The sequence below is a fragment of the Stenella coeruleoalba genome (assembly GCF_951394435.1).
Source record: "Stenella coeruleoalba genome assembly, chromosome: 12".
In the NCBI taxonomy this organism is placed as follows: domain Eukaryota; kingdom Metazoa; phylum Chordata; class Mammalia; order Artiodactyla; family Delphinidae; genus Stenella; species Stenella coeruleoalba.
The window spans coordinates 27291049-27313396 of record NC_137158.1 but is presented as its reverse complement, the minus strand read 5'-3'; the positions used below and the strand labels follow the sequence as shown (position 1 = coordinate 27313396).

The window sequence follows — 22348 nt, the reverse complement described above, 5'->3', positions numbered from 1 at the left end:
CATCGAAAGAAAATATCCCCACCTTCAGGGGTCTTACATTCGAGTTTGGAATTCCAAAGATAATAAATAAGGTAAGTAAAGACATGATATATGGAGTGATGATAAGATCTGTAGAAAAAGAAAAATGGGCATAGAGAAGTCCAAGGAAAACCTTTGTGAGAAGAGACATGAGTAAACCTAAAGCAGGTGAAGGAATCATAGATATAAATGTCTAGAGGAATCACATTTCAGGCAGAGGGAATTTGAATGCCTTGATGCAGAAACTTGCCTGGCCTGTTAGAAGAGCAAGAAATCAGTGTGATGGAAAAAAGTAAGAAAGGGGAAAAGAGGCAAGAGAGTGGCAGTCACAGGGGTCATAGTCTGCTGAGATTGCTTGGGTCATTACTGAGCTTGACTCTCATCACAAAGTGCGATGGGAGCCACTAGAGAGTTTCCAGTGGAGGAGTGATGTGTTCTGATACATGTTGTAAAAGGATCACTCTAGCGGAGGGTTGAGAATGAACTGAGGGTATGAGCAATTCAAGTAGAGAGCCCAGGTTAACAGAATCGTCCAAATGCTAGGGGCCAGGTGATATATTTTAAACTTAAATGCTGTATTTTACACCTGAAGTTCTAAGTTCCTATAATGACTTTATTTATAATCACTCTCAGCCTGTGTATGTCCCAGGGGGATAAAGCAGGAAGGGGGAGAACAGGAAGCAGGAGGAATGCATGGCTCCGGGTCCTTTTCTCTCTCTCAGAAAAAAATGGACATGCCTTTAAAAGTTTCTTTATTTTGCCATAATTAATAACATCACTTGTGGCACTGCATGCTACTTCCTGTCCAGTGAAACAGGAAGAATTAAGGCAGATGAAACATCTGTGGGCTTGCCTTAAGTAAGCAATCTATTTTCCAAAGATCAGGGTAAACTTCAAATGGGCAATAACTAGATATTGTCTCAAAGTATAGAGAAAGGTTTTTGAAGTCCTATCAACAAAAATGAGATCTTTGTGAAGCCATGTGATGGCATAGAATTTTAAATAGCACATTTCCCCGCTACTCAGAAATAAATATGTAAATATTTATTCAGATTTCTGACTAACATGGTTTCTTTGACAATAGAATTTCACAAAAACTTAGTAGAATCTTCCACACATATAGTCATCCACCAGATTACGATCAAAGCTCTCTTGTACTACAATGCACAAAAGTAGGTCTTTCCAAGAAATGATGCTAGGCCTATTGTATACTCCATGGGAAAAAAAAGCATCTTGACCTCTACCTGCCACCAAAAACAAAACCCAATTCTAGATGGATTACAGATCCCAATATGAAAGGGAAAACAATACAGACTGTAGAGGAACACATAAGGAAATATCTCTGTGGCCTTGAATTCGGCAAGGAACTCTTGAACAGAATACTAATATTACTAATCTCAGAAGAAAATCATGATAAAATGCACCATACTAAAATCAAGAACTTCTTTTTATCAAAAGATTTCATTAACAGAGTAAAAAGGCAAGCCACAAAGTGTGACAAGACATGTATACCCGACAAAGGATGCATATCTAGATATATGAACTCCTATAATCTATAACAAAAAGACAACTCAGACAAAAAGGACAAGAATATTTAACAAACGCTTAACAAATGATGAGATTCAAATGGCCAGTAAACATACAAAGATGTATTCAAGTTCATTAGTCATCAGATAAATACTAAAACCACAATATGATATCACAGAAGGGCAAAAATAAAAAAATAGGAAAAATATTAAGTATATGGAGCAACTGAACCCTCATACCTCCGTGCTCTGACAGATGTATGAGGAAACATAAACTGGGCACTTTAAACTGAAGAAACTTAATTTGGAAATTAGATGCCCACAAAAATTGGTGAAAGTCCTTGTATTAGTTTTGTACAATTGCATAACAAATTAGCCCCAAAGTCAGCGGCTTAACATAACAACCAACATTTATTATCCCAGTTTCTCTGGGTCGGGATGTAACCCAGGTGGACCCTCTGGGCCAGCGTCTTCCACAGGCAGCAATCAAGGTGCTCATCTGCCCTACAATCATCTCAAGGCTCTACTCAGAGGCTTTGCTTCCTAACTCACGCCTGAGGCTGTCGTTAGGCCTCATTAAGATCTACTTTCAAGATCGTTCAAATGAAATTTCTTCAGTTTAAAATGTCCACGGAGTTTCTGTTTTTCCAGTAAAATATAACATATATGTACCCTGTTATGCCCTTTACATATTATCTCTGCTCTCTGAAATCTCCATCCCTCCATCACCTTCATGTGGCCAGCTATTCCTTACAACTCAAGACCAATATGAAACACCGGTTACCGCTAGGATGTTCTCCCCATTCTGATTTACTGCTCTGAATACATCTATCAAAGCACCTATCTCATTTAAAAAGCTCCATCTGTTAATTACGTTAATTATGTGTATTTCTGTCACATACTAAAATTTTTTGTGTGATATTTTACAATATATAGAAATATTGAATCATGTTGTACATCTGAAACTAACGTAATTTTTTATGTTAACTCTACCTCAAAATCATAAACTATGATATGCTAGGAAAAATACAATATCAAAACTAGTTGTAGCTTCTGAAAACAGTTAAAACTTCGCACCATATTTCAATTCTCTCCTCCACCGTCCCAATTTTTTGTTTGTATCATGCCTACATTCTCAGAACATAAAGCCATCATGAGATAGGCTGGGACCTGGGACCCTTTACCTGAGTGCTTGCACCTGGACAAAGGTCTCCTTGAGCAACAGAATACAAAGGGACTAAAAATAGCCGCACCCCTGGGAAGGCCGGGCAATTACAAACAATAAGATACAAAAAGGCCACAAACCAACTGCCACTTCTGAGGTACTAGGAGCAAAGGAGGGCACTGTGCATGACCCCTACAGACAGCACCACCAAGGGGGTGGGCAGACCACCTAAGGCACCCCTCCAGCCCGACCCACTGACCCACTCACACCCTCAAGCCATTTAAGGAAACAGCCTGCTCTCCTTCAAGAGCGAGCAAGGGCACCTGTTACTTATTTTCACTCCCTCGTGCTACACCAGTCCCAATAAAGCCTTGCCTGAAATCCTCATCAGACTCCAAATGATTCAAGGGTCCAAGAACCCGAATTCGTATCAATTACCTACTATACTCTCTTCTGTTTAACCCTCATTTAATCTTCACACTAATCCTTACTGTAATGTCTCTTTAGTTATTTTGATTTCTGAAGCGGGTTCTTTAGTAGTCCTCAAGGAGGGCTCCTGGAACACTCTCCTGAAAACACTAATAAAGACAGGGTCAGTACTACCGATTTTTCCTTTTGCCTAGGCTCCAGTATGACTCAGCATCAGACTGTTAATGAGTCTACCTTTAAAAGTTTGATATTTTTCTCATCAAGGATTTTTGGCATTAAATTTGCTTTTTGAAAAATTATTACATTAAAATTTCATTTATCTTGATTTCTGAGTTGTTTGGTGCCCCTTAAATTCTGTGCCAGAGACCTGTGCCTGTTTTCTTTTTTTTTTTTGCTTCTCCTGGTTCTAGCCCTCAGTTGGAGCTTCTCTGGCTTTTGTCTTTACTGTTCCCATCCTACTTAATTTTGACTCCACTCCTTAGTGGTGATGTCCATTGTGGGGCCTAGTCCCAAGGGAGCCCTGGCAGCCCAGTGTGAGAATTCAAAGACTTTCATGCCTTACTTTAGACTTCTACCTCACTCGCTGGTGGAGTCAGCCAAGTTCCTCCGCGTCTCAACTGCAGGTGCTCGCCCAGCTCCTCCACCGCTCCGGCTTCTCCACGGCTCCGGCTCCTCCATGGCCCCACCTCACAGCTCTGCGTCTGGTCCTCATTTGGCACCTCCACCCGCGCATGCGTGGGGCTCTACCGCTAAGGGGGCGGGACAGGGGCGGGACAGGGGCGGGGTAAGGGCGGGGGTCGGAATCGGGGCAAGGGCGGGGGCGGGGCAAGGGCGGGCTCACTCTGCTGCTGTACTGAGTGTGCTCAGGGCCCTGGGGCATCCAGTTACACTGTTGCTTCCTTCTACTTTCCCCATACTTCTGACATTGGGCAGCTCTCATGGCTGTTTTCCACCCTTTGTATCTTGGGGTAACACGGGGATACCTTGTCATCTACTCTTGTTCTAAATATTGTCCGTGGGTTTTGGTTTTAATATCTTAATTGCTCTGTGTTATGTGGGAATTGTGGAAGACCCAAATTCTACGACCACTGCCATCTTCCCAGAATTCTTAAACTTAATTTATTTTTAAAAGGATACTTTAAAAGAAAACAATGGAGAACCAAAATTATTTTTTATGTACAGAAAGCGTTAAAAAAAAAAAACTACATTAAAAAAACCCCAAGACGATTTTTAGCTCAAGGCCTAGCTATGTTCTCATTGTTAACAAGGGAGACTACAACTGCTGGGCACGTGACAGCTCCTGGTCCAGGCAGGATGTTGAGTAGACAGTCCAAACACCCTTGTGCTACAAACACCCAGGCATGAGATGGCCTGGCCAAGCTCAGAAGAGAGGACGAGAAAGGCCTGGGGAGTGAAGAGGGAAGGGAAACCCAGGTGCAGGCTGTGATCCAAGGTTTCAGCTGCCAGGGTCAGGGTCCTGCTATTGGCCCATGGAGCCAGGTGAGTGAATGAGTTTCACTGCCTTTTGATGGGAGAGAAGGCAGGGATCAGGGATGGAGACACACACACACACATAGCCAGGTCTGCTGGTGGATTGTGCCCCTAATAGAAGGGAAAACATTCTACTCATTGAGGAGGCTTTGTTGGCTGGGCTCTGGTTGAGGAAGAAAGAGACTCCCCTGAGGGGAAAAATTACTAGGTATCTGCTAGGGACTGAATATTTATGTCCCCCCAAATTCATATCTTGCAATCATAACATCTAAGGTGATGATATTAGGAGGTGGGGCCTTTGGGAGGTGATTAGGTCACGAAAGCAGAACCCTTATGAATGAGATGAGTGCCCCTTGTAAAAGAAGCCTGAGAGAGCCCCCCTGCCCCTTCTGACATGTGAGAACACAGAGAAAAGATGGCCATCTATGAACCAGAAAGTGGGCCTTCACCAGACAACGAATCTGCATGCTCCTTGATCTCAGACATCCCAGCGTCTAAAACTGTGAGAAATAATGTTCTGTTGTTTATATGCCACTCAGTCTACGGTACTTGTTAATAGCAGCCCAAATGGAATAAGACAGCCTGGGATTCAGGCAGCCAGTGTCTGATTATAAGTGCTATGGATATAAGTAAAATAGAGGAAGGGGTGGAGGTGGGGAATGGGAGACATTTTGTTTTAACTAGGGTGATAAGTGAAGTTTTGAGTCAGGACGAACATTAAGGAAATGATGTCTAAGGAGAACACTATTTGTCCATCTCTATAGGGCCTGAAAATGCATTTGAGAAATTCAATAGTTACACTGTTGTGTAACTGATTAAAAACCAAAACAACACTTAAAAAAATGGGACCAAAAAAGCATATATATACATCAAAACCCCAAAGCCAGCGAGTATCCACTATCATCAAAACATGCCCTGATCTCACCATGAACAAGAGTCAGCAGATACTACAAATAGGTGGATTAGAACCTCAAGACCTTCATGAAATAGAATAATTTGATAAAACTAAAAAAGAAATTCCTGTAACTTGGTTAAACACCTAAAAGATCATAATTAACCCTAAGTGAATAAGATACTATGAAAAAATAACAGGAAACTTAGAAAAACAAAACAAGAAAAAAACAATTTCTAAAACCAAAAAAAGAGTTATGGAAATTAGAATTCTATTGAATGGATTAGATAGCAGATTAACCAAAATTGAGGAGAGAATTAGTGAACCAGAATGTTGCAGAGAGGTAAAGAGATGGAAAATAAAAAGGGGGCAAATACAATGAGACATTAAAGGGGTAAATATAGTGCAATTTTTAAAAACATATTTATTGTATTTTGAGATATCTGAATACATAGAACTCTAACATTGATCCTAAGCTTATCACTGCCTTTTTTTTTTCCTTTTCATTCAGTATCCTTCACCATGCTGTTGTGTAGCCTTAGGAACAAGTATAACTGATTGAATCACAGCCGTTATTCTCTAAAATGTACATAACTACCATTTAAAATGTGATGATCTACTGGACAGTTTCCCTGAAGTATCTGAGGACATGCATGTTATTATAGTATACCTTTATTCAAACTTGGAAGGTAGTTGTTCCCTCAAAAGTTTAACTCAAAGGTATATGTAAATATATGATAAATTGTTAAAATAAAGACAGAGATGTGACTGTATAGAAACATTAAATCCAAGTTGAGATCTGAAAGAACTCTAATGAGGAGTCTCGTCCTTCTTTATTGGAATGCAGGATAAATTTCCTTTCCCTGTACTCGTGAGGTAGGTAAAGTAGGTTTTGCCTTTTAGGGTTATCATCTATCCTTAAATGATGCAAATTTCTGTCATGTTTTTCACTTCTTTAGTTTCACACACTTTACCACCAGAGCTTGCTGGATAAAAGACTGCCGAGAGAGTGACTATCAGATATTAAAATACTTAATTAAACTGAGATAGACCTCAGTCATTTCATCAATCTAAAATCAACTAGAGAATGTGCTAGGTTAACTTTGTAGCTTTAGCTAAATCAATGCATCTGTAAAACCAAACAATGACAATAATAACCTCACAGAATCTGAGATGGAGTATAAATTTTCATGAATTTTTTTTATCTGATCTAAGAGCAGAGAGGGGAAAAGAAAACACCCTTGGACAAGCCAGATGATAAAATCCATATTGTACATTGAATCATCTTGCAATTTATGGCCAAAAGTGTGACTATGAAGATATCATTGTTGAAGTGGCCGAAATCAACACTGAGTAAAACTGGCTAGTTATCTATTTCTCTAAACATATGATTTCCCTGTTTCTAAAAGGAAACATGAGTTACAAAGGAATCCTGATGGTGTTAGGTCTTCTGAATATTGGGCTATGCCTTTTATTCCTCTGACTATGCCCCCAGTGCCTTTCTAAATATTTAATAATACTCGAAAATACTATTTTTAATCAAGGTTTCTATCAGTATTCTTTTTCTGAAATATTATGGTATTTAGATTGTGAACCTGTAATCTATTTGATCCACATCATCGAGGAGAAGCATAGTCACTTATCTCTTTCAATTTGACTAGTTTAACTTAAGGGGAAATCTAGCACCTCCTTCTTGAGGTTTTCTTTTCTCCATAATTGTCTAAGAATTCCTAGTGGTACAATCAGTCCAAAGGGATCAGATTTCTTCCCAATGATTCATATGTTTAGTCCACTAGTGACTTCATTTTCCTTACTGTCATACTGTATAACATTTGAAACCTACCTTTACACAGAATTGCTACAGTGAAACCTTGTTCTGTAGTGTCACTCAACATTTGAGCTATAACAGTATAGCTCTTTTAGTTCACACTTAGATAATTAGTACAAACACCATACCTGCGTTGCTGGGTTCAGAGGGCTTCTGAGCCTCAGGCATATGTGTTCACCCAGCAAATTTTAAGCCCAGAATTTTCATTCCCTCACAATAAGTACTGCTCTGAGGTACTTAGGCTTATTTACTTCTCAGAGCCCTTCTAATATTTTAGAGCTTCTAATATTGTTGAAATTCAAATGGGATTGCGTTAGGGACTTAAGATACCTTTCCTCCCAGGAAGGTCCTTGTCTCATATAAATGTGCCAACTTTCCCCACAGAACACACACTGCGGGCCAAGTTAAGGGGTAGTATAAGGCACCACCTTTGGCAGTGTGCAGAATTCCACCCTTAGTCAGTGGAGAAAGTACCCACAGCTATATATTTTACAGCTAGGACACACTATTCATGAATTCTTTTCCCCATAACATAGAAACACTATTTCTAAATTACTTTGATGCATAAAATTACTATTGTTGAGACTTTTCTTAGACCTCCTTGAGAATAGCCAGGCAAATTTTGACAGAATTTCATTTTTAGTATTAACCATGGCAGAAGACCGGGGGAGAAGAGGTCTATAAAATGTTCCTCAAGCTAGAGAGTCCTAGGAACATCACAGGATCCTTAAAAACTCAGAACTGTCAAGTTCAAGGGAATACTCAATCCCAGCCTGGCCCTGTTTCCAGGGTAAAAGACTTTGGGAGTAAAGTGGGTGGAAAGGAAGGAAGAGAATATCTGAGGTCTATCTGGAGACGGAGAGTTGCTCAGATGTTTGGTTTAAAAGAATTGAAGAGAGCTTTTCTGCAATATAATTCACCTTCTAAGGTGCCTTCAGAGCCTCTTCAGTTAAATATGGCCTGAATAGATTGAAATAGGTTATAGAACATCTCACAGATTTTTACAAAGGCCTTTAAGTAAGCTGGCATAGGTACAGAGTATAAGAAACTTAAAAGTGTCAAAGGAACAAATAGGTACCAATTATTATATATAAAGTTATATACAAATATATATATATACATATAATTATATATGTAGATAATTTCATAATTACCTCATTTTTATTCAGTGTGGACTTCGTTGGCTTGGACACCCAGAGGTCCTGATGCCCCCTGGTGGTCACTGAATTATCACAGCTCTCCTTGACACCTGAAAATCCACTGGGTTTGAAGAGCTAAAAAATTGCAAGATGGGAAACCGTGAAAGCATGTAGAAGTAATTTGCATGATTTAAACTAGTTCTTCCTATCAGTGCTGGTGATTTATAGAAAAATGAAGTATAAGTAGTGGAAAAGAAGAGCCTCTCCGGGCAAAATCAAATTTGAAAAAAAAAAAAAAATTCTTAAGCACAATTGGACATGTGTTAAGTGATTTTGAGTACAATGTGTCACATTTCTCTGCTATGTTTAGTAGTTCTCTTAATAATAGTCAAATAATAAAAGTTATTTGATTTAACATCTTTGAATATTTTAAGCGATCAGAAAATTTCAGAGTGACACCTTAGCAATATTCAATTGGACACATAATCTTGATATAAATTGTATTTTTATTTGTTAAGCTCTTTTGAATTAACGCAGCAATTGCAGTTAAAGGATTATAATTTTAATTTTCTAAGCCTCACCAATTTATCTGACCATACAAAAGTGAATGAACTCTTACAGAGGCACAAAATATAGTCTTGACTTATGATTTGATTTCTGAACTCTGACTTCCTATACTGCTAGATAAATCTGAAATTTCGAAGAATAAGTAAAATTATTACTATGTTTTTTATGAGCTTAGTTTATGTACATTTTACATTGGACTGCAAGTACATATTTTATATACACTACATAAATCACGCTAATGTAAATATGTAAGTGATTTTCCTGCACAGCGGAAAGACTATTTACATTTTGACTGAAATCACAAATAGAAAACCTAATTTTCTTTAATATCCATTAACTGAGACATAATGTTTCTTTTCTGTTTATAATCAGTTTCTTCTGTATGGTACCTTTTCTAATTCAGTTTAAATTACCCCCTTTTCTGCGATGAACTTGAATTTTCACATTTACCACTTGTGAATATATTTAGATAGTAAGTTCAAAAGTAGTAGGTTCAGAGACAGCCCTTTGAGTTTGTTGTCGTTGTTAACTACTTAGTTTGGCAGCCTTGGATTTGTAACATATTGAAGTCTCAGGTTCTTCCTTTACCCTCTAAAGGCCTGTTTAACACACACACACAAAGGCTTTTATTTGAAAATGTATGGAGGTAATTCCCTGAAGTCATTAGAATTTACTCCTAAGTGACTATTTCTCTCTTAAAATCAGAAAATATCTCCCAGAGATAAACAGTGAGGTAAATATTAGTGTTGAAGCAAGTTAAATGAAGATAACAGCTATACCCTCATTTGGAATGTGTGTCTTGAATTTGTACATTTATTTTCATATATGTACAGTTATGTGTGATTATTAGTAATTAGATAGATAAAAATAACATGGTTCATAAATATTGGGCATGTCTTCTTTGCATCTGAAAATAGGCATTTTTCATCTTTCTGCTATACAATTATGACAGATGTTTCAAAAGAGGGTCTATAAATGGTAATATTAAAGTTTTGGTCTCTTTTTTCCATTTATTTAAAACTATCTAAATATAAGTTGGGTATTATATCAACTGCATTTCACAATGAATACATAAAACTGAAAAAACAGTTTTTAAAATTTCTGCTTTGGCTTACACATGTTGGTTATATATACACCATTTGGTATTGTTCAGGAAAATGATTTCTAATTCATTTTATATACACACATACATTTACTTTTCTAAAATTTGCCTTAGAGATAATATGCACAAATCATAGATAAGAAGCTAAAATAAACCATTTTAAAAGTGATATAAAGAAATTACCTATTAAAAGTTATTTTAAAATATGAAAGTTTTGTGAACTGATTATTTTTCATTTCAGTGGCTTCATGTACAAAGAGGTTTACATGCTTTGCTGTTAGTCAAATACAGTCTAATGCCAATTTATATATTATATTTATATATTATACTATATAATACAGTATAATAAACATTCTTTTCTTGACTAGGTCATTCACTTTTTATTTAAATTCCATGACTTCTTCATCACTATACCTAGATCCAAAAGAAAGAAGAAAAGGTTGGTAAACCTAAAAATGAGTATCACTGTGCAACTCTGCAGGAAAAACTGTCAGCAGTCTGGCACATGTGCATTTAATGTGAAGCCTCTTGTCTCTAAAAATAAAAGTGAAGCTGAACATGTCCTTATGTCTGATAGAGAGAGGGGACACAGTAAGGGGACTCCTTATACCACCTACACTCATCAGAGTGAAGGATGTTACTTCTTTAGTCTCCTCGTTTCATGGAAAGGTATTTGTATTCACATCACTGAGTATTGGTCATTCAATAGATGAAAGGAATGTTTTAAACTTTAAAGGCTACCTTGGTGTCATTCTAAGAAGTGGGGATGAGACCCTGGGGAAAGTGTTGAAATCCTGGAGAATTATTTTAACTATTAGAAGTGGTTTAATATCTGTGAGTATGTGAGATTAACAGTTTTATTGCCTATGAGTGGGGATCTATATTTTTAATTCTAATGTTTCACCTTACAATTTTTACTCCTTAAAGCATCTGTTTGTGTCAATACTGCTTGATCTCTGTAACAAGTGCACTCTACATCTTTTTGTCTATTTTCAAGGTTAATCTATTAAGCAGTTTACATTTTCTATGAATCCTCTAAAGGGCACTTAAGATGCTTTTAGATATAATTTCTAAAATATTTAATAGGGGTAATGGCTAGGAACAAGTAACGTTTAAGAAATAAACTACAGACCCAAAGAGAGGTTATAGGGGAAGGAAATCTCATTTCTCTCTTCTTCGTAATTGCATTAGGCAAGTAAAAACTACAAGAGACAATTTTCCATAAGATAAAAATTTTAAAATTTGGGGATCTGTCATCTCTTTGCTATAAATACCAGAAACAACTCAATTTACTTTTCCAAATAGAAAAGATAGGGAAAGTTTGGAGTCTTAGGCAAAGTCAAACTTTTTGCCTCTCATAAATAGAGGCAAATCGTGAATGACAGATTTTTTTTTTAACGGAAGAAATATAGGACAGGAAGAAAATAAAGCTCGTCTTTGACATGTGATCAAGATACTCTGCTTGACCTTTGAATTTGATGATTTGGCAATTAAGGTTTTTAAGTTCTTCCTCTTATTGTACTACCCACATCTTGAATTGCAAAGTGTCAGAAACTGCCTAACGATAAAGGGATTCCTCTAGGCAGTCGTCCTCAATATTTAGTTAGACGAAATCAACTGTCGATATTGGTAACATTTTTTATTCTTAGTTTGCCTTTGAAAGATAATTATTGAATACGTATTGAAAAGTACTCAATATTTGCGAAAGAGGTCTTGATTTTAATTTAATTTTAATTAACTTAATGCATGGTAGCATTCTTTAAAATTAAATGTAATTTATGCAGCGAAATGGAAAACGATCAAAGTGTGGCAATTCCAGGAAAATCTCAGAAAATGATAAACATGTAGGAAAAACCATACGGAACCTTCAGAAGTTTCTCTTAATGTGCTACTTCGTCCAACCAACTATCGTTAAATGATAGGGCGGGAGTGAGAGGGCACATAAAACAAAAGACTTCCTTTCTCCACTCCCTTTTCCTCTGGTTCTTTTGCCAAAGCTTGTTTCAAACTCTTGGAAACATTGTTTGAACATAATACATTTGGTTACTTTTATTCTTCCAGGGATTGTGTTGGGTGGTACCTAGAGCTAACTGCCTTTGGAGTTACAGAAAAAGAGAAGTAGTAACCCTTCAAGAAAGAAAAAGAACAAAGTTACCCAACCCGCGGAGGTTGTGACAACAACAAAAAAGTAAAAGGCACTTTACTTAAAGGCACAGCTCATTTCACTGTCCCGGCTCCGTGCTTGGTAGCTGAGAGATGGCTTGCATCCCCTCTGGTTTCTAAAGATCGCGAGGAGCACCGCTATAAACACGACTGTGAATTGGGAGCGTTATTTTAGGATTGATTCTGCTCCACGAAAGCTGCGGTTGCTAAAAGCAAAGCTCCCACAGCAGCACGCACCTCGCTTGCCCTCCACGTCCTCCTTCTCGGAGCATCCAGCGCCAGCCCGGAGCTCAAAACCTGGAGGGAATCCTGGACCCGCAACCTGACTCCGCTGGCCGCCGATTGGCCCACGCCCCGAACCCCGCCCCCAAGGCCGGGGCGGCCGTTTCGCCGGGACCCGCCCCCAAGCCCTGGGAATCGCCGCCTGGGAGGCCGGCTGCGCCTGCCACTCAGCTCGAGTGGCAGAGGCTCTCGGCTCGGAGCCCCGCCCCCCTCCCCCCTAATTGATATTATTGGAGTGTGGAGCAAGCGGCCGGTCTGCAGTCGGAGACTTGCAGGCAGCAAACACTGTGCGGACCAAAGGAGGGAAAAATTTTTTTAAAAAGCTAAATGTGGAGCAGCCGGCCGTAGATCGAGAAAGGGAATCGATGCGTGGAGCGCAATAATTTTTGTTTTTTAAAAAAGCCCCACATACTCCGGAGCAAACAGCATTTAAAAAGCTGCGACTCAACTGAAACCTAAGATAAAACCTGCTCATGCACCATGGTTTTTCAAACTCGGCACCCTTCATGGATTATTTTATGCTACATCTGGCTGCTCCGCTTTGCACACACCGTGGAAGCGCAGGCTGCAAAGGAAGGTAAGGTGATGGGAAAGCAAAGTTTGTTCTGACATTTATTTAGCTGTCTACCTGCAAGAGCCGGCTGGTCCGCGGGGTTGCCGGCCGCGCCTCCGGAGCCGGGCGAACCTCCCCCGCCGGCTCCCCGCCCCCTCAACGTTCGGGCCGCTCCTGGCGGGCGGGTGGCAAGCGGGCTGCTCCGAGAAGCTTGCAGCCCCGCTCCCGGGGCCGTTCGCCCGACGGGAGCGGGATTTCTGGCGCAGACTGTACAGAGGGCGTGAGCAGCAACGGAGGGCAGGGGGCGGAGGTGTGGGAACGGCCGGCAAGCTCATTCTCCGGGACCCCGGGCGGGTCAGATCTCTTCCTCTAGCCCTCTCCTCTTCCTCCTCTCGCCGTTCGTCTCCCTGGGGGTAAGCTGCGGCCGGAGTTGGTCGGAGACTGGGGAGTGCAGCCTCTAGTATCCTGACCAGCCCGCCGGCGAGCGGCTGGAGTCCGGAGCCTTTCTAGAGGCGCCGTGACTTGGGTGAGCTCCGAACGCTCGGGTTACTAATGAAGTGCTCACTGCGTCCGAGGAGCCGGCGCGGGCCTGCGGCTGGCGCTTGGCCGCCTGCACGGAACAATAACGCCGCGGAGGTGAAGCAGCGGGCGGCGCGCGCTCCGCGCCCCGCGGTCGGGAGACATCTCCATTCAGCGCGCGCCGCGCGGGTCCCGGCGGCCACAGGGACAGCGGCAGCCCAGAGGGCTCGGCCGGGCCGGGGAGGCAGGGGACGGGCTGGGTCAATGCAACTGATTACGATGCCTCCCGGGCGACCAGAGGCCCCCAAACCTCTGCCCCACAGTCCGGCAGTTAAGGAGTGCTAGTGGTCTAACCTTGAAAAAGACCTGGACCCCGAGGGCTAGCTCTGGTTGACTAGAGCCAGGATTCATTTGGGCAGCCAGATACGCCTGTATATGGCTATTCCCCCCACCCCCTTCTCCTTTGAACCATTAACAGAAAGTAAAATACCTTTCGGTGCCTGTAGTTGGAGCTGGGGAAAAATAAATCCTGTCAATGGAAAGGTCTTGCTTCTGAGCAGTGTCACCATCTACCCGCCCTCCTCCGTATCTTGCAGGCTGTAAGTCTAAGGTTGATTTCCTGATATTTAAAAGCAGACTACTAATAATTACTTGTTCCTAAAGTGTGGAGGATGGAGAAATCTGTTATCAGATTTAGGTCATGGTGGTCGGGAGTGGATACGTACCGGTACTCGCTCCATCTATCCCTGAAAACTTAGTTATTTAGTGCTGCTTTTTAAAATTCTCTTCGTGGACCCTTCTTCGGTCACTCAAAACACCCTCTCCCACAGCCAAACGCCATAGTCTGCTCCTTGATCCAGCCTGACCTTCTGACCCCAGTTTCCGCATCTGCAACCTGTGTTGATGCTGAACCCATTCAGAGAAAACCTTAACTTCCAGCTGTTGGTTTCGCGTTTGCAGATGAACCCACATCTGCTACAAACACACAGCCATACACACCAAAGCCCACACTTCTACTCGCGTGACATTAGCGATTAGGGACATTGAATCCTGTAAACTTGTATTGATGCCCCTGGAAGAGCGGGACCCGAGGAAAAGTTTGCACCGCCGGGGCGAAACCCCGCGCGCGAGCTCGCACAGACCCGGGCTGGAGTTTGAGCTATAAATAACTGCATCACTAGGGGGAGAGGTTCCTGCAGTCAGAATGGCTTGCTCGCCCGCGTTCCTCTTCTGGGTGCGAAATACGTGGAGAGGATTCTGATTCTAGGAGGCCGAATTCTTTACACGCAGAAGTGAGCTGTTTAAAAGGTGGGCGGGGGTGAGGAATGCGCTCCGCTTCTCGGCGGCAACGCACCCGGCGCGCCACGGTGGCCCAGGGCTGCCGTTCTGGGAACGAGCAAGCCCCGAGACGGCGCCGCGGCACCCAGGGGCAAGCGCCGGGAAGCGCCTGGAACAGGTGCCTGGCTCTCCGGAGCGGATGCGGGGTAGTTACAGGAAGAAGGGGCACCCCCCCTTTCTCCCCTTTTCCCGCACACGTTCTATCGGGGAGGTCAGTTCGGCTACTGGGAGCGCGCGTGTAAGTCAGTCTGACGTTTGGAGGCGAAGTGCAGCCGCCGTTTTTCCTTTCGTTAATACCGTCGCCGCGCTCCCTCTGAGGAGACGCTTCCCGATAGCCCCTCTCCTCCTCCCGGTTCCTTCTGGAGCTAGGGCGCCACCGGCTCCCTGGAGTGCCCAAGTCTGGCGGAGGCGTAATGGATGTTTCGGCCTGCGGGCGCGCCAGTCTGGCATCCCCCTCCCCGCCCCGCCCCGCCCCACCGGCGGCCCCGCCCCGGCTCCAGCCGCTGCCCGCCCGGCTCTGGGCTGGCTCCGCCGGGGGCGACCCGCATCTTGCTCCTCACCCTCGCCCCCACCCCCTGCATCCCCCACCCCGGCCCGCGAGGCAGAGCGCAGAGTCCTCGAACTCCGGCCCGCGTGCCCTGGGTCCTGGTTGGCCGTCAGGCTACGCCTCTGCGGGCGCGAAGGGCCGCTGGCGCTCGGTGCTCTGAGCGGGAAGGCAAAAGCGCGCACTTGCGGGCTGGCACAGAGAGCGGACGGCGGAAGGGAGACACGGTGAATCGTTCGAGCTGGTTAAACGCTCAGGGGCCGGTTTCCCTTTTGTTTTATTTGTTCATTTGTTCTCTCTTAACTTGTTTGCCATCATCACCGCACCGCCGGGGTCCCTGGTTCCCACCCCAGGCTGTGCTGAGGGGTAACGGAAAAGGAGTAAACAAACATCACAGTGTTTTAATTCACCCTCAAAAACGACCCAAGAAAGTTTCCTGGGTTTAAAATTCACTTGTCTCTTGTCACTGCGGAAGACCGAAAAAAAAAAATAATAATAATAAGTAATCTCAAAAGGAAAGTACCTGGAATCCATGTTGTTTGTCCACGTTGAGGACAAAAACAAAATAAACTTTAAAAGTTACTTAATGTAAGTTCAGTAATCTAAACATTTATGACTGTTCCTAGTTCGAAGTACAACTTGGTATTTTAAAAGTGTGGCTTTGAAATTATTATTTGAAAGGGAGTCAAGTGTTTGTAACCAAGGTTTGTGCTGTCATGGTCTCCCTGAGAGTCTTAAGTATAAAACATTTTGGGAAAAATGTGTTTCTATCTCCATTTTCAGTTATAGGGAATAACCTTGACTAGCTTGAAGGAGTTGAACACATAATAAACTGTTTCTTTTCTTAGCGTAACAAATTTTCGTTACCTTTAAAAACACATTTTTTCCCCTCTGTTGGTCACTGAAAAGTTTATTTAAGCATGTATTTAATTTAAGTTCAAATTTTAACATTTTGCTGAGGATGATGGTAAGCGTATTTACATACTTGAAAATGTATTCACCATTATTTCTGGACAAATTGATACATTTGCTAAAATGCTATAGAATCATAGAAATATTTTTAAAGAATACAAACTCATGTAACTCTGCAACCGGTTTGAGCAAAGAGTGAATGCTTTAGGAGGGGAATCGTCCTAAAAAGCAATAAAATATGTTAAATTGGAAGTATGGTATATATTAATGTATGATATTTGCATGCATTATCTTATATTAATACCATCAGGAGCATTAATTACATTTATATAAATATTAAGTTAAGTGTATTATGCTTTATGGTAGCATAAAAGCAGAATACAACTGTTTTTTAAAAGTCAAGTCAAAGTTTAAATATTCCATTTTGAGAATTACGTACTGCTTTGAAATATTAAGAAATTAAAAAAATAGAAATATTGAAAACAAATGTTTGACTAACCCAATAATATATCTTGTAAATGATAGGAAATTTATTTTTCTCATGATAACATTGCTTAATATAGTTGTTAATTGTATTCATTTTGGCTTAAGAGAAGACACTATGTGTGGAAAGTTTAAAAATAAAAAAAGCTCCAATTCTCAAAAGGCACTAGGAAGTACTTTTGGAAGAATAGTACAAATTAATGACTGGCTGAGGAGTAATAGGGAAGTATGCTTTATTATGTTAATGTTATTATAGTTGACAAAGTTTAGAGCAGTCAGTGGTTTACAAAATTCTTTACAATATATTATTACTATAGAATCAGTATACTTCACATATCAATTTTTTACCCTTGCTTTCATGCTACTTTTGAGTTTTTTAGTTAATTTTAATATTTTAATTAAAAACTATAATGCTAGTGTTTTAATATCTTTTTTCCCCTAAGAAAGTGGAATATATTTGTAAGAGGTAGGTATACATTTTGTCATTCATTAATGTAAATAACTTTTTATTTTAAATCATAAAATGGTAATTATTTAAAAAATTAGATCGACTTTAATAACTTTTACAAACATGTTTTCATTTTTCATCTGACATTTAGAAATGCAACTTTCTTTTTCAGTACTACTGCTGGATTCTAAAGCACAACAAACAGAGCTGGAATGGATTTCCTCTCCACCCAATGGGGTAAGGGCTTCTCCTCATAAAATGTCAACCTTTATTTTTTTTAAGTAAGAAATAAAACCTTTTCCTCCTCCCCCAGTGGAATTATTCACATTCTTCATATTTAAACTGTTTTGATCTCCAATATCTTGTTCAATATTTTGTTGTGCTTATAATGAGGCATTGAGTTCTTTGAGTAGACAAGGTATATTTAGAACATTGGAAAATGGATAAAAAATAAGTTCTTACTGTGAGTGGGACCATACCTCAGGTTCCAGGCTATAACTGTTAACTAATTACAGAGAACATGCTTTTCACGAACTCACTTAAACCTCTTTAGTTGCTTTATACTTCCTTGGTATCATCACCAAGTAGGTTGTATGTAGTTCTTTAAAACAGTAGTTCTTTAAAACTGTTTTCCTCTTTTGAAAAACGTTTTAGCATCATTCAAAATATACTTGAAAGATAACTAAAAATGTAATATGCTCAATATTTTAACATAAAATTTGCTCTAAAATATGATTTGGATTTTCTGAAATTTATATGTTGTGCTATCTGTTGTTATTAATCAGAAGTGATGGCACAGTACGCACATATCAGAGTAAAAATCTGTTATCATAAATGAGTGAAAGCTGTCCAATAAAATTCTATGAAAATATAAGTAGATTCTAAAAAAATTCTGACTGTTATGTTTCATATATCTGATATATTACTTACTTAAGATATATTACTAATATATATAAGATATATTACTTATATTACTAATATATATAAGATATATTACTTAAGTTTAGTTCAGTGTCTATGTCTTCAGGTCTTATTTTAATTGTGAGACAGGACACATACTTCATCCTTGACTAAGGAAGGGGGCTCCAAGAAAGGTAAATGTACCCCATTGTTACTTAAGTTAATCTTTGGTACAATAAAAAGTCTGGAGTCAAAGAGCATGAAGTATAAGTGAGGATATAAAAAGTGTAAGAAACTTTGCAAAGACAAGAATGAAAGTCTGAAAGGGATTTTTGAGTATAAGAACATCATAAAATCAATATGTCATAAGCTAGAAGTTAAAGAATACAAAATGTGAACAATGCAAATCTGTTTAAAGTATTTAGGTTTTTTATTAAATTAATATTTGAGAAACGCTTAAGATCATATTGCAGCTATCTGTATTGGTCATACAAAGCTATAAAAAATGACAAATATTTACAGATTAAATATAAAAAGTATGCTAAGTTTGAAGTATGAATGTCATACTTTTCTTGAAAGTGGAGTAGTTTCCATGAGTAAAATAATATACACTATAGGAAGACATTCGCAATAAAAAATGAAGCACCTTTCTTGCCAATGACAGATGTGGCCCATTTTGCACCATCCATCAATTAAAACAAATAGAGATACAGCATGGTTTTTAATCTCTAACGGGAAGTAAACTGATATATTATTGTAATATTTCATCCATGTAATCCATAAAATGATAAATTATGACTGTCTATGTTATCTTGGACTGAAATGGACATTTTATCAGTCCAAAGTATCTTGAGTTAACCGTTAACCCTACATATCTTTAGGAATCAACAGATAATATTAGAAAATGACGACTGACAATATATTCCATATATGAAATGGATTGGCTTACATGTGGTTAAATATCTAACTGGAAATAAAATGTTATTAAGATATAAGTGTCTAGAAATAACTTTATAAGCATACTATAAAAGCATGCTAGCCAAATTAAGACTTCTTTCCCAATGGTGTTGTTTGTAGAAATCACTGCGGTCTCTTAGAAAGTGAGATAATAAAACAAAAGTTACATTAAATGCATTTATTTCGTTTCACTCTTTGTTATTTATGCAACAGTTATCTTGAAATTTTCCCCGCAGGAGTAAATTTTTAATTAAACATTAAAATTAACTGAGTTTCATTGGTAGTAAAGTTGATTTTTCATACATTGAACAAAATAATATAATTGTTCTTGGAACTAGAAAAAAGAATTCTTGAGATATATTCCTTTCTCATAATTAGCCTTCGTTTCTTGTAACTAGGGAATTGTTCAAAAGAGCTCATTTATCCTTGGAGCTTTTCATTTTTTGGTAGATGCTACTACTAGTTTTACTTATTTTAATAATTTCAACCTAATTAAGAGACTAAAATCTGCTTGTCCAAATGGATGAATTTGGTTATATTTGGCTAAGGGCCATTCAAGCAAATTATAAGCAGCTAACTGAAAAAGGAAACTATGTACTCCATCAACTAGTCACAAACTCCAGTTGTGTTGAGTAAAAGCTGAACATGATAATTGGTTGTTTGCTGCATTTGAGGACCTTTGATGATATGTATAATAAAATTGTAGCAAATATATAATATGTCATCATAAGAAATTTCTGAATTACAGTATACTACTAATTTGTCTGTCTTGTTAGTTTTCTAAGAACTGCATTTAAAGTTAGAAATTAATATTTCACAGAGCATTTAAGTAAATTGATTTTTCTGATCGAGTTTTACAAATAAAACTCATTACCACATGCTTATTAGTTTATTTTCCCATCTGCTTTTCTTGAAACGATAGTTTAAATATTTCATGCCATGTGACTTTGGATTAGAATACTAATATAATTTTATATTTGGCATTTCCTGTTTGGGAAATGAATATAAGTAGGTGACAATTTCACTATTAAGGTATCATAAATACAAACTTGGAAATTTTGTAATAATGGTAAGAAAGGACATAAACAACTGTTCTCTTAGGCTTTTAGGTGAAATGAAGTTATTAACTAATGAGCAATATAGATAGATTATACAAGACTTAATCTTTAAATTGTTGCAAATTTGGCTAAGCTTATTGTTTTCCTTTTTTGTGAAAATATATGAGTTTGCTGTAGTTTACATTATATCAGCATATAAATGGACATTTTTAACCATCTGATATTTTTCCTGTCAGAAAGCTTATTACTGAAATATGATCCAGCATGCTGATTTGCCATGTACATTTGATTGTCTGTTGAAAGCAACTTATTTATAAAGATGTATCACACTTTTATAACTACTTATTTATAGTTATATGGCATTATGGATAGTATTGTATATAACACTGCAATAAATAAACAGCTCTGTAAAATGTTCCTCCCTTATATCTCATTTTGCAAAGATCGTAAAAGATTTCTCATTATGAATATCAACATGTTGTGGAATGCTTTTACATTTCAGAGTACTCTTGGCATTTTCTTCCCTGTGTTTTTAGGTACGCTCTAAGTTTAACATCAACACTTAAAATGTCAACGGAGTTATCAAGAATTCTGCCATGTATCTGTATGTATATGCATTAAATGGTAATTTAAGTAATTTTGTTATGTGCTTTAGTCTATAAAAATCCCAAGCTCAGTGGAGACATTGGCATAATCAAACATTTAAAAAGCAACACTAATACACTTGCAAACAGATACTAAGCAAAATGAAAGATTTATTGTATGCATAAACAATACAAGCAACAAAAATGATGTTCTGACACCGGGATGAAGCTGAACTGAGACTCTGTTCTAAAGGTTACAGTGTTCGTCAGGGTAGGAATTCACCTAGCTCTTTGAATGATATGCATTTGTGCTACACTAAAGATTCCTCATGCACTTGCAAAAGCCAAATGTTATTTTTTGCTGAATGACTGATGACCTTTTCTAAATTTTACAGTGGGAAGAAATTAGTGGTTTGGATGAGAACTATACTCCGATCAGAACATACCAGGTGTGCCAGGTCATGGAGCCCAACCAAAACAACTGGCTGCGGACTAACTGGATTTCGAAAGGCAATGCACAAAGGATTTTTGTAGAATTGAAATTCACCCTGAGGGATTGTAACAGTCTTCCTGGAGTCCTGGGAACTTGCAAGGAAACCTTTAATTTGTACTATTATGAAACAGACTACGACACTGGCAGGAATATAAGAGAAAACCTCTATGTAAAAATAGACACCATTGCTGCAGATGAAAGTTTTACCCAAGGTGACCTTGGTGAAAGAAAGATGAAGCTTAACACTGAGGTGAGAGAGATTGGACCTTTGTCCAAAAAGGGATTCTATCTTGCCTTTCAGGATGTAGGGGCTTGCATAGCTTTGGTTTCGGTCAAAGTGTACTACAAGAAGTGCTGGTCCATTATTGAGAACTTAGCTGTCTTTCCAGATACAGTGACTGGTTCAGAATTTTCCTCTTTAGTCGAGGTCCGAGGGACATGTGTCAGCAGTGCAGAGGAAGAGGCGGAAAACTCCCCCAGGATGCACTGCAGTGCAGAAGGAGAATGGTTAGTGCCCATTGGAAAATGTATCTGCAAAGCAGGCTACCAGCAAAAAGGGGACACTTGTGAACGTAAGTAAAGTGTGCTATTAAAATTTCACTTTGCACTTTCTTCTGTATCAGAGATTTTAAGTAATAATGACTATTAAGTAATAATGACTATTTGAACAAGTGAGTCTGCTGTGTACCAGCAGCCCAATTGAGTAGATCTTAAGTAAAGTCACTATTGAACTTATCAATGATTCCCCATAGTGATATCTGCACTAAGGATTCAGTAAATATTGCAATAAATATCGGCGATAATAATATTTGTTACTAAAATTTAATTGGCCCTATGCTTGACATAGAAGACAACAGTTGCACATTGGGCTACGAGCTTTAAGAGAGGAGATTGGGCAGAGTGAGGTGAGATTAATCAGGATTTAATGATGCGTGATTCCTCCTGTCTTGAAACCCG

The 22348-nt window shown here is 39.2% G+C and overlaps 1 protein-coding gene across 5 annotated transcripts in view; it reads left to right on the top strand.

The window, feature by feature from the left end:
- The first annotated feature begins 12865 nt into the window (after positions 1-12865).
- The window catches only part of EPHA7 (EPH receptor A7), a 164375-nt gene continuing 154892 nt past the window's right edge, over positions 12866-22348 (top strand). For 4 of the 5 annotated variants that reach the window (XM_079939997.1, XM_079939996.1, XM_079939995.1 and 1 more), the window contains exons 1-3: positions 12866-13179; positions 17572-17636; positions 21294-21963. In XM_079939997.1, coding sequence (XP_079796123.1) covers positions 13083-13179; positions 17572-17636; positions 21294-21963 — 832 coding nt within the window. In that variant the 5' untranslated portion in view covers positions 12866-13082. Of the gene's footprint in view, positions 13180-15441; positions 16145-17571; positions 17637-21293; positions 21964-22348 lie in introns of those variants that run through there. The other variant, XM_079939998.1, reaches the window with a different exon arrangement.